Source organism: Pholcus phalangioides, unplaced genomic scaffold (genome assembly GCF_987345545.1).
Source record: "Pholcus phalangioides strain wild (caught in Gottingen) unplaced genomic scaffold, Ppha-v1.0 ptg000004l_1, whole genome shotgun sequence".
Lineage (NCBI taxonomy): Eukaryota > Metazoa > Arthropoda > Arachnida > Araneae > Pholcidae > Pholcus > Pholcus phalangioides.
In genome coordinates, this window is record NW_028301597.1 from 49,481,070 (window position 1) to 49,496,654 (window position 15,585).

Below are 15,585 nucleotides of genomic sequence, written 5' to 3' on the forward strand. Positions count from 1 at the left end.
TTCATGCTATTTCTACTCTGTTAAATTTTGATTTCTCATTATAGATATTATTATAGTATTTAAATACTTTCCAGAATTATTCATTCATGTATGCCTATCTAGCTAAATTATGTTTGTATATATATCAAATGGTTGAATCATCTAACTTGTTCATGAATCATAAAAAGTAAAATTTCAAACCTTTTTTAACCCTAGAATACTAACTGTACGTATGTGTAAAGTGGAAACTTGAAGTCTAACATAACAACTAGACCTTTTTTTGGCAGATTATAAACACACCTAGGGCTCATGTTCAGTCGACACTTAAATTCTCATCCTTCTGCCTGGGGACCTTTATTTAATATTTGCAGAGTGTTACAAATTACATCACCCCACAAAATCACAAGTTAATACAAGATGAGCTATTATTCCAAGAGTCAAAAATAGATTTACACTCAAGACTGGACTCTAAGAGCCCAGTTATTAATAAGTACACTATTTACATAATTTACACACAACTTGGACTTTAAGAGCCCAACAATAAATAATATGCTATACTATATACCGTTGCAGGAAAAGTCTGCAACTTTTGAGTGGCTATTCCTTGAATCCATTGCACAAAAATGTTTGTGACTTGTGTGCAATTGCATCATCTGACACTTCTAGTTCTTGGAAAATGTAAACTTTGAGTTGTGTACTTTCATACAATCGAATATGAACAAGTTGACATAAACATTTTACCTTTAGCTTTTCATAGAAAATCATCATCAGGTATTTATCAGACAACTCAATTCAACAGAATTGGATTTTTTTTTAAATTGCATTCAGCTTCTTTGTTTTGATGCAGTTATAGGAGTTGTAGTTTAGGCAAAATATGCAATTTTTTCCATGAATATATTTCATACTTTTTACAATATTATAGGAGTTATACAATGTTATATTATTTAAACATGTTTTTCTCCATTTCAGATGATTCATCTGCAATTCCAAAAAGTTATGAGAAAGTGAATGCTCAGAGGCTGAAGGATTATATCAATAAAGCCATACTGAAAGCCATTTGTACAAAAGGGAGTGAGACAGCCAATGAAAATCAGACTGAAGACATTGCAGAACAGATTTTGATGGAATTGAGTGGTTTCAAGAAAAAGTTAATCACAGTATGTACAGCTCTTGTAGAAGATGACATTCCATATGCAATAAAAGATGTAGTAAGTGATGGTGTTGCTTACTTGAACAACTTGGATGGCTCAAGCCTTTTGAACAACTTGGATGGCTCAAGCCTTTTGAAGAACTTGGATAGTTCAAGTCTTTTGGACTCTGATGAGAAAACCAGCAAAGCAAAGGTGATTTCCTCAATCCACTGTGGTAACCAAACAGATGAAAACTGGGAGTCAAAATGGGAAACTTCAAATGATCAATTAAGCACAATCCAAAAACAACTTGAAGTTGTACCACAAAATGATTTCAATGAGGTTTTATGCAAACACTTTAAGTCTGATCTTGAAGTAGCTCTTGACAGGCTAAAGGTGCTTGAAGTAAAATGCTCAGGGCTTCAATTTATTGATTCTGATCAATTTGAAAAAATAAAAATGATTCAAGATAACACCTGTTTGAAGGAGAAGCTGCAGTATTTTGGCCATCACATTGAAGAAGTTATCAACGGTTACTCAAGTTTGCAGAACAAATTAATTCTTCAGATAGAAGGCTTAGAGAAGCGTCTGGCTAGTGCAAACTGTAGTTTGAAAAACTTGGCTGTGCAAAGGCGTCCTGAAAAGCATATGATTGAGAATTCAAAAGAAAGTGTGATTTGCGCCAAATGCTTGGCAAGTGCAAAAGGTATGACCATACCTGTATTAGAACAAGAATCAATGGAAAACTGTTGTGCCTTAAGTGTTCTTCAGTCAGTGTCAGACTCAAAATCTAGTTTCAATATTCTGGATGTTAAAAATACTGCTGCTGATCCATCCATAGTAATAGATATGAACACAAAGATTAGTGAATTGGAAGCATGTATTTCAGGCTTAAAAGATGAAATTTTTGCAAAAAATGCAGAATTAGCTGATCTAGTTTGTACCATAAAAAATAAGGAGTGCTCCATAATTGAAAGAGAGGCAGAAATAAATGAAGCTAAGAAGCATCTAAAATCACTTGGAGAAGCAACTTCTTTGTTTGAGAAAAGACTTTTATTGTCAAATGATCTGAACGATGAGGGAGATGCATCATCTTTGAGTAGTCAAATCATGTGTATTAAAAATTATATCAGCAGAGAAAACGCTATTTATAAATTTATCAGCTCCTTCAAGTCTGTTGTAATTTCAAATTTAATCAGGAAATTGGAAAATAGAAGTCAAGAAATCAAAAAATTCAAAGAAATGTCTTCGCATCTTCAAACAGATTTCAACACTGTTAACAATTTCAGATTTTTAGAATCTCCATTAAAAACTCCTTTGAATGATGAAATGTTCACATCTACTGTGAAGTCTTCAAAACTGACTAGAAGAATAGACATGAAAAATATTAATTCCAGTGACTTATTGGGTAGCAGTGTGGTATCGCAAAAGGGCAATAAAAGGGATTTTGAAAATAGGAATTTAGAGAGTCACCCAATGGTTGATAACCATCAGATGAAACCGAAACAAAAGCTATCAAATCTTAGCAGATTTGCATTTGTACCTACTAATGAGAAATCTGTTGAATCAATCAATTTGAGTGTTATCCAGGTACAGAAAAAAATTGAAAGAAATGCCAAACTCATATCAGAACTGAAAAATCAAAAAGTGGAGTGTGAAACAGAAATATTTAGTCTTCGTGAGTTAGTTGACAGTCATTCAAGCAATTCATGTTATTCAAGTTCATGCAGTTCTAACAACTCTGTCAACATGTTTCCAGAAGAAATAACTTCAATGGAACTGAAAAAAAGAACGGAATCACAGTTTTCACAATTACAAGAACTTTTGCAAGACTGTGGTTATGCAGAAACACAATTCAGAAAACTCAAAAAGAGGTTTCATGAACTTCGAGAAAAACATGAAAGAAAATGTTCCTCACCTAAAAAATTAAGAAAACGCAGGCCTGAAATTTTTAACTGTGAGAATCTCAATCTGGAAAGTTCTAGGAACACTGATGAAATTATTGGGAGCATCAATAGTGAAGATGCACAGGATGCATATTACAGTTTGAATGAGGAATCAAATCGTGATTTCAATTCAGGAAAATATCTGGTGGAATTCGTTCATAAACTGGGTCACATGGAAGTCAATTGTAACAAAAATTATAGCATTGTTCAGAAATTCGTGAAGACATTCAATAGTGAGGACCCTCATTGTGAAAACAATTTTGATAGTCTTTCACAAAATTGTCAGAATAACATCCAAAGTTCAAGCATAGAGCTGTTAAGTAGCTTGATAAACATGTCAAAAGAATTTCAAGAGTTTCAGTTAGAGCTAAAGAATTTGAATGATGCTATTGTAAAATCAAAAGACAGTCCAGTGTGTGAACTGGATTCAAAAAATGTGTTTATGAAACCAAGCAATGATTTGAATGAAAGAAACTCTAATTGTTTGAAATTTGAAAAATTGGATAAAAAAGTTGATTTTGTTCTGTCTGCAGAGAAAGAAATGACAGAAGGAGAAAAAATAAACATTCTGCTCCAAGAAAAAGAAATTATAATTGAACAAAGTCATGAAACTAATAGGCAACATCTTTTGAATGAAATGGAGTCTTTTGTACCTGAAGATCTGTTTGAGTGTAACAATAAGTCTTCTAATTTCAAACAGCAGTACTTGGAATATGAACTTTCAAACAATATTCCCCAAACTGGCTGCAACTTGGAATGCTCTGTTCCCAAAATTGTTCTGTCTGCGTGTGAAGGAAATGATGCTGACCCTAAGATGAACTATGATATTAATGAGAAAATTGAAATTAAAGAAGTTTCAGATTGGTTTTTGGGTTCGAATCAGGTGCAAAGGTCTGTAAATAATGCAGAACATTCTCATACTATTCAGAAATGCTTGGAGAAGAAAAATCAAGAAGAAAGAAGATGTGTGGAGAAACAAATATGTGTGCAAGAAAAAGATGTCCCATCAGTAGGTGAAAATAACCGTTGTGCAGTCATTCAACAGAAAACTTATTCGGGAAACAATGCCATAGCTCTGTCTTGTGAAAATTCATACAGTGATCATCAGACGGAACCCGTTATTCATTATGATATCAAAGCTTCTCTTCCTGCTGAGAAGGGAAGTTCTACCAAATTCAATCAAAACACAAACACTTGTGAAATCAGGAACAAAGACACTGCACTTGAACAAAGGATTGAATGTGATAATCATGAACAATGTAAAAATGTAGTTGGATCAAGAAATGAAGATGACGATAAAGTTGAGAATCAGAAAAAATACAATAAAAAAGATCTTGTTGTTGAACGATGGGAAAGTTTAAAGTATAGTTTGCAACAGGAAATCATGATATTACAGGCTGAAATGTTCAAAGATAGTCCAAGAGATCTTCAAAAACACCTGAGTTTTATAGAGCACATGAACAAAACTCATCAGAATATTCCACATAAAAATTCAGATATCAGTGACTCTGTAACTAGTTTGATAAAGCTGAAATGTGATATCGAATTCTTGCAGAGCATTAAGATGCTTTTTCAGCGTTTCATTGTGCCTTTACTTAATGACTTTCTTGAATGTGAAGGAGCTGAGACTGATAACAAAGTCAAACAAAATGTAAAAACAGACATTTTTTATCAGAGGTAATATTCAATTTATACATTTACTAGATAAAAAAAATACCTACCATGGTAGCTGAAAAAGATGCCCGTAAAAAATATGGATTTAAAATATAACCAAAATACAGCAACCTAATATGAAAAATAACATTGTTTGATGTATGTTTACATATATCACTAAAGTAAAAAACAAACTAATAATTAATACTGCATAATATACTTCCCATAAAAAGACACCACAAAATCTGTGAATTGAAACACCCAATTGTCCGGCGGAAATATATTGTGAAAATATTGTATGTTTATTAAATTTTTTCTTTTTGACTCAAAATAAAGTGTTCAAGACTCTGCTACAAAGCTGGGCTGAAAGAGATCTCAGCAGCAGGTTAAATCCCAGTGGCAAAGTTCTGGCGTTCATTTATTCATTCCCATAATAAGATGTTTTAAGTTACAATATAATTATTATGAACTTATCATAACCCATAATAAGTTTTCTTAATTCTAAATACGGATACCTTCTTGATTTATCCCATAACGTTTATTGTACGTTTCTTTTTAAACGTGTCAATTGTGTTTGAATTCACAACCCCTTAAACGTAGGAACACATGGAAACAAGATTTTAAGGAAGGATGAACATAAATCTTGAAAGTATTCTTATGAGATGGAGAAATGGGTGATAAGTTTCTCATAAGCAAAGACAGCTGCCATGCATAGTTAACGTCTGGCACAGATTTAGACACCTTGTTATAAAGTAGGTCAGATGGCAATCGAAGAGTGGTTCCATAGACCAGTTTTGCACAGATAACTTAAAGATCCTCCTTGAAAGTGGATCGTAGACCCAGGAGGATTAGGGCGTGGTAGCCCAGGTCGATTAGATACTCGCCTAAAGTACCAAAGGATGTTTAGAGGTTTTGCAAGTTTGATACCCAGTTTGTCCTTGTCAGAAAACTTTCCTGACACAGGGGTACAACAAAAACAGAGCCATGACTGCAGAAAAAATTGCTACCACGGGGAGTCCCCCCCCCCCCCCCCCCCATCGAGAGGTTAACACGCCTACCTCTCGATGAGTATAAAAAACAAGCCTGGCATTCGGAATCGACAATAAATTGTATGCCCCGGTCTAGGCCTTGTGTGCAGAAAATGACCAGGAGGACTATAGGAAGCGATTCTGTCCATTTGGTGTTGTGGTGAGCAATGATGGCACTTTTAAGGGTGCAATGAAATCACTCGACCAGACTATTGGCAATCAGATGGTATGCAGTGGTCTGTATTCGATCTGTTCCTAGTAGTGCTGTGAGCTGCTGAAAGAGACGAGATTCAAATTGAGTACCACGATCTGTGGTCACTGTTGAGGGACAACCAAACCGACTGATCCTTGAATCAAAGAATGCTTTGCATATGGTTTCTACAGGGATTTCTGATATTGGTGTCACTATGGGCCATCTTGTAAATCTCTCTGTCATGGTGAGACAGTAGTTGTTCCCGTTTGACCCGCGGATAGACGAGAATAATGTATTGTCGGATAATCAGCATGGGTTCAGGAAGGGGAAGTCATGTGTAACTAACCTCCTTTGCTTCTATGATTACGTGACTAAGGCTTTGGGTAAGAGCAAAAATGTCGACGTTGTTTACCTTGATTTCCAGAAGGCATTCGATCGGGTCCAACATGGCAAACTCTTGAAGCGTTTACACGAGATTGGAATAGGGGGCAACTTGCTGAATTGGATAGAATCGTGGTTAAGAGATAGGTCGCAACGAGTTATGGTGAACGGGGAATTCTCTGGTTGGACAGACGTCACAAGTGGAGTTCCTCAGGGAAGTGTCCTTGGTCCCATACTTTTTTCACTTTTTATCGATAAACTCGATCAGGGTATCGATGGAATTACTAGCAAATTCGCAGATGATGTGAAGCTAATGGGGGTAATCGGGAATGAAAGCGATAGGGAGTTGCTCCAGACCAACTTAAACAAGATTGCAGCATGGGCAAATGAATGGAGCATGACGTTTAGCGTAGATAAGTGCATGGTCGCTCATTTTGGTTCGAACAACCCACGGTTCTCTTACGAGTTGAATGGTGTCACTATCCCGGATGCAACTAGAGTCACCGATTTGGGAATTCTCATTGACGAGCGACTTAAGTTTTCTGAACATTGTTCAGCGGTTGTCAAAAAATCGAATAGAATGCTTGGTCTCATTTTCAAAAAGGTCTCTTCGCGTTCTCCTAAAGTCATTCTTCCTCTTTTTCGAGGCTTAGTTCGTCCTGGACTGGAGTATGCTGTAAGGTTTTGGAGACCATACCTACAGAGGGACATAGACTTGGTTGAAGGGGTGCAGAGAAGAGCTACGCGTGTCCTTATTGGCACACAGGGCTTGAGTTATGAAGAAAGACTTCATTTTTTGAATATGTTTACATTGGATGAACGCAGGTGTCGAGGAGATATGATCGGAGTGTTCAAAATTTTCAATGGGATGGATAGGATGGACCATGAACTTTTAGTACACCGCCAATCGACTGCTTTTACAAGGGGACACCAGTATCGATTGGTGAGGGACAATGCAAGGTTATGGTGTCGCAGGGAATTTTTCTCCAATAGGGTTGTTAATAAATGGAATAGCTTACCCCCGGAGGTAGTAAATTGTAACACAATTGACACGTTTAAAAAGAAATACGATAAACATGTTGGGGTAAATCGAGAAGCTATCCATTCTTAGAATAAGACAACCATAAGTATTCTTTATGGGCATTGTATAATATTTTATCATGTGTATATATTGTTTGTAATTTGTGTTAATTGCATTTTTAATTGGGTTGCTGTATTTTTGAAACATATGACAACCATATTTTTATGGGCATCTTTTTATCAGCCACCTCGTTGGGCATTTTGCCTGTTGTGGCGTTGTATTTGTATTTGTATTTGTATTTGTATTTGATGTTGAATAAGAGCCTATGATGTCAGTGTGCACATGTGAAAAACTAGCATCGAGAAGTGCAACAGTGCTTTTGTGTGCCTATGGATTTTCTATCTTGCCGTCACACAAGCCTTTCTCAGCGCAAGCAATGACTCAAAGTTCAAGTCACATTCATGGTCCTTCCTATCCATCCTGTTGAAAATTTTAAACACTTTGATCGTATTCCCCTGATATCTGCATTCCACCAATGTAAAAATATTCAAGAAATCGTCTTCATAGCTCAAGCTTTGTGTGCCAACAAAAGCAATTTGTAGCTCTTCTTTGCACCTTCCAATGAAGTCTATGTCCCTCTGTATATGTATGGTTTCCAAAACCTTACGGGATACTCCAGTCCAGGATGGACTAAGCCTTGGAAAAGTGGAAGAAGGACTTTAGTAGAACCCGGAGAGACCTTTTCAAGATGATAAATTAAAAACTAAGTACAGCATGTACTAAGTCCTATCAGCATGTTAAAACTCAATGCAAGCTCATATTAAATTATTCTATATTTAAATAATGCATTTTTTGAAATATATATTTTGAAAAACTTTCCAAAAATCATAAGAAATTGGGTTCACTGTCAGAATAAAAATATAGAGATATTATTGGTGAAAATATTATCTTAAAAACTTCAACTATCCATTATGCTAAAGTTAGGGAATTATTTTATTCCTAATTCAATTTTCTCTCTACTGTTTTTATGAACATGGTTGTTTTGACCCAAATCGTAACATCTGAATACATCCTATATTGTGAAAGTATGTGAATGGATGAAATATGGTACCATAAACCAGGGTGACTTGGGCACAGATTTTGGACACTTTTTTTGTTTTATGAATTAACATTTTTTACTAAAAGTTGCACCACTAGAGAGAGAAAAGAAGTTTTAGTTATTAGTTTATGTGAGGATAATTGTTTTGTAACTTATTATAATAGAGAAAAATGAATGTAAATGTCATACCACAGAATCGTAATGCAGAGTAATAGAATAGTGTACCCAAGTCACTCTACCTGATTTATTTGAATCAATTTGTGAAGCTTTAGAGAATTATGTGCAGATGATTTTTACCAATGTCTTTTTTTTTGTCTTTTTTTCTCAGTGGAAGAAATGCACAATTAAACTTGAGTGGTAAGTGCCAAATATGCTCTTTATAACTACAACCAATAGATTCATGTTTTAATGTCAGTTGTTCCCAACTCATATTTTTATCAATTAATACTCAAATTAGGATTGGTTTGAGGTCACAGGTCTTATTGGATGACTCAGGGGACATTTGGCCCACAGGCACACCATTTTAGCACATACAGGGTAAAAACTTCTTTTTCACCTCACATAACTCATTAAGTGTTGGTTATAGAAACATGCTTTCAATTTGGAAAAAGTATTCAATTAACATTCCCATCTTAGATATGTCATTTTACTAAGGGCCCTATGCATATATGGAGATACAAAATTTAATTTTTTATACTCTTTCCCCACCTCCCTGTCCCAACTTCTTATTAGAAAGTTATTGTCCTGTCTCATCTGAGCTTCCCTCCCCCCAAAAAAATAAATTACATGTTTCAAAGTGTAATAACCGCTGAGATATTTGAATTCAAATATTGAAATGCTGGAAAGAATTACATATGAAGCGTAGAGCCAGCTTGTCCATTAGTTCATGCAGTTTCAAGACCTCATTTTCAGCCATTTCCAAATTCAAATATCTTGGTGAATGTTGCTTTAGAAAAATTTAATTTTTTCTGCTTGTTGGGCTCAGCTAAGACAACTATTAAATTTTGTATCTCAATGCATATATGACCTATAGTAAAATATGTGGGCATGTTATTTAAATTATTTTTTAATTAAATATATGTTCTATAGCCAATGGTTTACAAGTTATTTGAGATGAAACAGAATTAAGTTTTCACCCTATAGAGTGATATATCACTATGTTGTACTTAACCATGGAAAAAAGGGTCTGCCCAGGTGGAAAAAATAAAAAGCTAGGAAATATTACTTGGAAGAGGCATCAATGTGGAACTTGAGAACCATACTTAGTGCTCTCATCAGATTTTTTACACAGCTTAGTGGAAGGCAGAAACATTTGAATGGAAGTTGGTTTGCCCAGTATGGTATTATAAAAATTAGGGGTAAGACAAATATTTGGTTGGTATTCACTATCCAGCTTATTATGCTGTTTTGCCGAATATTTGGTTTGACCAAACATCTGTGCTTTACCCCTGAAATCGTGACTACATTTTTATTGATGCCTAAAATTTTCATATATATATGATTTCTGAATCAAACTGAGAAGTACATGCACAAAATTTTCTGAATTTATGTCAGCATGTCTAACAACACCAACCATCCCAAAGGTGTCAATAAATTCTGGAAGAAAGACATTTTTTAACCTTTTTTTCCCCTAGGGATAAATATTGTTTTTTTCTGATTTGTTAAGTCCTAGTATAAGCACTAAATTACTTTTTCTTAGAACAAATATCTTTGAAAAATACGGATTATATTAGTTTTTGAACATATCTTAATTGGTGTCAAGATACTTTCTATATAACTTAGACTTAGTTATCATTGCACTAAAATCAATATTGTACTGTAAAATTCTAATTGCCCCACAGCCCAGAGTTTGTGCACCCATGGTCTGTAAGGATGGAAGGATATTGAGACTAATTAATGTGTTTCAGGAAAAGATTGCATAAAATAAATGTACCTAATTTTTTATATATGCTTATCACAAAGAAAAGAAAATGCTAAGATAAATGAATATGAGTTTAATAATATATTTAACGTGAGTGATCTTAATTTGTTCTAAAATTATAATTAGCATTTAGAGAAAAATTAATGCTTTTAGTAATATTGAGGTATGCTATACTGTACCATCTACTAAATATGATTATAAAAAATTTGTTTATCTTTTAAATATTAATTTATAATTTATTTAATTATAACTTATTTAATTATAACTTATTTAATTATAACTTATTTAATTATAATTTATGTAATTATAATTCATTTAATTATAATTTATTAGTTATATATTTTAAATATTAGTTTTATAAAAGATCAGTTTTAATTGTTTAAAACTGTTCTCAGTTCTATTTTAATTTGAAACTAAAAGCTTCAACTCTGGTTGTCGCGAATCAGTGTATGAGTGTATGTGCGTGGGAGAGAGAAGATGTTTTTCTCATATATTTTGTGGTGTCAGATTTGACCCAGACGATTGTGACGTCATTAACGAAACCCCTCTCCCTCTGTGTTTTGTTTTTGCTTTTCTCTCTCTCTGTCTGTAGTGTACAAGATATAGTTGAAACGATGCTTTCGGCTCGAATGGAAGCAGTCTTTTTTCGAATGTGCTAGAGAATTTGTACAGTATGTATCATGTGTATTAAATAATATTTTAATCAAGTTCATCCTTCGTGTCAAAAGACAACTGCGTTTGTTTCTCGGGTAGAGATGCACAGTTGAAAGAAATTTCGAATGAACCCTTCATAACACTGGTCATATCTCCATACGCGGCAATTTCCAACCAATGAAGTTGTGTGGGAAATGAATTAATTTTATTCATAGGTGCCAGTGCTTCAGATTTTTAACCTTATTAAATAATTAACCTTAATAATAATTTTAACCTTATTATTCCGGTCGGAAATTAGATTCTTCAGATTTTTCAAATTTTTATAGAAAAATTCCTACAAATGTTCAAATTGTGCTTTGCTTAAATGAAAAATCCCTAAAAAATATTCCTTCTATTCTTGCATTTCTAGGCTGACCACATTTTCTTACGAAAAATATGATCAATTTGATTTCAAGTACGGAAAATCGGTAATTGTCGCAACATATGATGTCCAAATCAAGCAAAGTTGTCAATCATTGCTAAAAAAATTGGGAAGGCGAGAAATATGGGAAAGTCCTGGAAAAAGGGGTCATATGGTCATCCAAAGAAATTCCAAAAATCCTGTTTACCCTCTTTTTATTTGTATGCCATGTTTTTTTCAGTGTGAAATGTTTCATCACGTGATTTGTCAAGTCTGGGAATTAGCACCTATGGATAAAAGTAATGAGTTTTAACCCTTTAAGCAGTTTTCAAAATTTTTCTGATCCTCATAACTGCCACATTGGGAAAAAAAAACGTGTTTAGAACCCGAGATATTTCACGTGACTGAAATGAAGCAGATCAAGTTTAACGAGATATCTCAGGATCTCCGCTGTAAGGGTGAAGAAAAGCTGATATTCGTCTAGTGAATATTTGGTAGATCAATAATTCAATATGCTGATTTAATTTGTTAGATCTATTTCAATCATTTAAAATTATTCTTAATTCTTCAATCTGAAACCAAAACACCAATTTCATTCATTGTAATGATTTTTAAGAAAAGCTAATGTTTGGCTGCCGCCCACAAAAAATATATATATATATTCAGTATTTCCACCAAATATTCGCTCAGTTATTCAGCAAAATCACTATTAGTCCCATCTCTAATAATATCAGCTGGTATTATTAAATATTTGCCAGCCAGTTTAAAAAATTGTCGAGCTGCCTGCCCAGTGGTTTTGGGGGAATACTGCTTAGGCTACTGAATGTCATGTTTATGATATGTTATGAGACAAATGTACCATTATTAGAGTAACAATGTCAATAATCATATATCATTGATGTAATTAATGATCATCGAAAATCTTGGTGTTATTTATTCTTCAAAAATAAGAAAATAATATCTCTTTTTTTTTTTTTTCAGCTGAATGTTCATCTCTTCAAGCTGTAGCAAATTTGCATGATTTTGAGCTACTAAAGAAGGAAATAGGCGAATGCATTGCAGTGTTGAAACACATAGGTTCTTGTGTTGATGACAGCTTGTACCATATCCAAAGGAACGTAAACCTTCAAAAGGTATTGCATAATTATTTTTATGTAACGATCATTTGAATTCAACACGTTCTTCAAAATTTCTCCAAAATATATATATGTGTGTTTTGCACAATAATTTAGCAACAATACTTTCAGTTTTAAAAATCATAAAAAATAAATTATCAAATTAATTAAAAGTGAAATCTCCAAATAACGGGCGCTAATGGGATCATAAAAATGTGGCCTCTGTTAGGATTGGCTGTTTTATTTCTGAAAAAAATGATAACCCAGTCAGTAATTGATTACAATAATTTCATATAATTGATTTTTTTGAAATGTATGATTTTACAGGCAAAACAAAATTTTGGTATGCATTTCTGAGATAGAACACAACAGAAAAGATTTGGGGGGAGGGGGGATAAAAACTCCCTTGAAAATCGACTTGAAAATTGTTTTTCTCATCACAATGTTTTTTTCACTCCAGGCCCAAAGTGGCCACTGCTCTGATGTTCTGAGTTATTCGTAATGTAAACTCTATGAGGTTCAGTTCCAACAAAGAAAACCTTTAGAGGAGGTTTTACAGTATTTAAATTATAAAAAATAAATTAAAAAATTATTTTAAATAAATTTAAAAAATTATTAAAAAATAAATTAAAAAACGAATTATTTTTTATGTTGAAAATGAATATCGGCCAAAATATCCCAAAAACAGTTCTTAAAAAATTTAAAATTCGATTAAAATTAAAAAAAAATTCTTAGTGAAAAATGAAATATAGTCAGCAGCTGAAATTGTTAAAAATTAATTTAAATTTTATCATATTAAGAGATAGGCAAATCGGGCATGGCATTTTGCCTATTTCAGCACTGAATCGATATTTATACTTGACACTCGCTGCATGTTCCATCTATTTTGGTCGCTGATTTTCAGCTTGTACAAGCACTGATATGCTGAACAATTTTTGTTTGTTTCTCACTATTTTTTCCCATTAATTGTATGGGGGGGGGGGAGACAGATTTCTGATTTGTTTTTGTTCAACGTGAGAGGCACTCTTCAAAAGCAAGTAATTTTTACTATATTACTTGTTTTTGTTCTTTGGAGGATGTGTATTAAAATGGATTTTTTGCACCACATGATCACCAAAAGTGTTGATGAAGTTGTTGGTATTGTCACTTTCTGTGTAAGACACAAAAGTGCTATAGGGTAAACTCCTTCACAGTAGCAATAGTGTTATTGCCTCGATTAGTTAACCTAAATGAATTTTATCAATCAACTAATCAATTTCAGTTTTTTCAGGTCGAATAAATACTCTAAAGCACATTCCAGATTGTACTAACAAAGCAGGTTTAGAAAAGATGTCAACAACAGCATAAGTTTTATAGCGCAACAAAAATTTACTTGGTCTGCAGAGTATCATTATATCGAGGTTTCATTATGTTGCATTAACATCTATTCAGGGGGATTGTGATGTTTATGTCCAAAATTCATTCTATGTATCTATAAAAGTGCTTTTTTTTTTTTTTTTTTTTTTTTTGTCACATTATGATGAAAGTTTGATTGAAATTGTTGAAACAATATCAAATTAACTTTGAGCAAATATTTAAAATCATAATTTTGTTTTTAAATTTTATATTCTATTCTTTCTCTTTTTGAAAATTAGTTTTTTTGTCAAGAATCTCTGAAAAGCATATTGAGTAGTTGCCATTTCATTGAAGTGTGTCTTTCTGAGGCCAAGAGGTTGACTGATAATTTCAGTATCACTTCCTTGCCTGAGGAAAAGGTAAACATTATTTATGTACAGTATTACCCCAACCTACATAAATAACATGTTAAATGCCAAAAATATGTTGTATATACTCGTGTGTGTGTGTGTGTGTATTGGCCAAGTTTTTTGTTGTTGAAAAACGTGTTCCTTAATTTGGGGGGGGGGGTTGAAGAGAAAATATTGGCTTCCCCACTTTACAAATCATATAGCTACATGGCCTCCTTATGGCTATCCTGAAGATCTGTGACTATATTTGTGTTGCTGATCGGTAGAGTGATTTTTTTTTGTAGCTATGTTCAAAACCCAGCAGAACTGATAATGTTAAAGCCAAAGCAAAAAGAAAAAAAAAATCAAAAACGTTATAGGCTTTGATACCTGGTGGACTAACCTCGATTTTACATCCTTTTGATGTGGGCATCAACAGGCCATCTTTTAAGCTCGGTGTTCTTAGGAGTAGGATTCATGAGACATGAATTTCAGTTTTCACGCAAAATCGTCATCAAATCCTTTGAAAGTGTTGTATTAGAAACACGGTGGATGAAACTGAAGACGACATAAAAATATACAAAATTTTTTTTCCCTTCAAAATGCGCTGGGTTTTGTGGGTCAGCTTATACATGGGTTTTCAATTTATTGCGGTTCTGGCAGTCCTGAAGGGGGGGGAGGGTCTGCTTTTAAACGAATACATACAGTAAATACTTTTTTATTATTATAATGGCATATTTTTTTACATTATTTTATTTTTTTTAGTTGCCAAGATGATTTTTCAAGAGATAAATTGTGAATCTGGAATGCTGCAATGCAGGTGCTGAAGAATTATCGAACAAATTTTTTTAAACAGTTTTTTATTCCAGCATCAAGAATGCTGTCATTCTCTTTTAAGCCACTTTCTTAGCATTCAGTTTTTCTATTCCTTTTTGTTTCCAATTTAAAATAGATTCTAATTTTTTTTTGTTATCGATGATGGTTAAAAGTTTAAAAGTGCTACTCTAGTTATTTGTATTGTGATGTTTAGTGTATGTATATCATGTTATAAGTGTTATTTGAATATATATATTTTTTAATATGTAATAAAATGTATATTTTATCAGTTTATAAGATTGCTGCTCCACACTTTCTGATTTTAATGCATGACCCATAACTCGTTACTTCTCAGGTTATTCTAAACTTTAAATTTCTGTCGGTTATGTTGAAAGTGTTAGAAATGAGCGTTTCTGAAGTTTTGTCGAACTCATTATCATGAGTTGAATGAGAGAGATGGACTTTTGTCCTTTCAATTTAAATATTGTGTACTGTCTGATAGATATCCTTAACCCTTAAGGCTTG

The 15,585-nt window shown here is 33.4% G+C and overlaps 1 protein-coding gene across 2 annotated transcripts in view; it reads left to right on the plus strand.

Annotated features, from left to right (window-relative positions):
* Window positions 1-15,329, plus strand: part of LOC149087791 (uncharacterized) — a 34,563-nt gene extending 19,234 nt beyond the window's left edge. Inside the window, exons 9-13 of one of the 2 annotated variants that reach the window (XM_089231701.1) lie at window positions 949-4,732; window positions 8,759-8,787; window positions 12,387-12,538; window positions 14,155-14,274; window positions 15,010-15,329. In XM_089231701.1, the coding sequence (XP_089087827.1) occupies window positions 949-4,732; window positions 8,759-8,787; window positions 12,387-12,538; window positions 14,155-14,274; window positions 15,010-15,021 (4,097 nt within the window). In that variant the 3' untranslated portion in view covers window positions 15,022-15,329. Of the gene's footprint in view, window positions 1-948; window positions 4,733-8,758; window positions 8,788-12,386; window positions 12,539-14,154; window positions 14,275-15,009 lie in introns of those variants that run through there. The other variant, XM_089231702.1, reaches the window with a different exon arrangement.
* The last annotated feature ends 256 nt before the right edge of the window (window positions 15,330-15,585 follow it).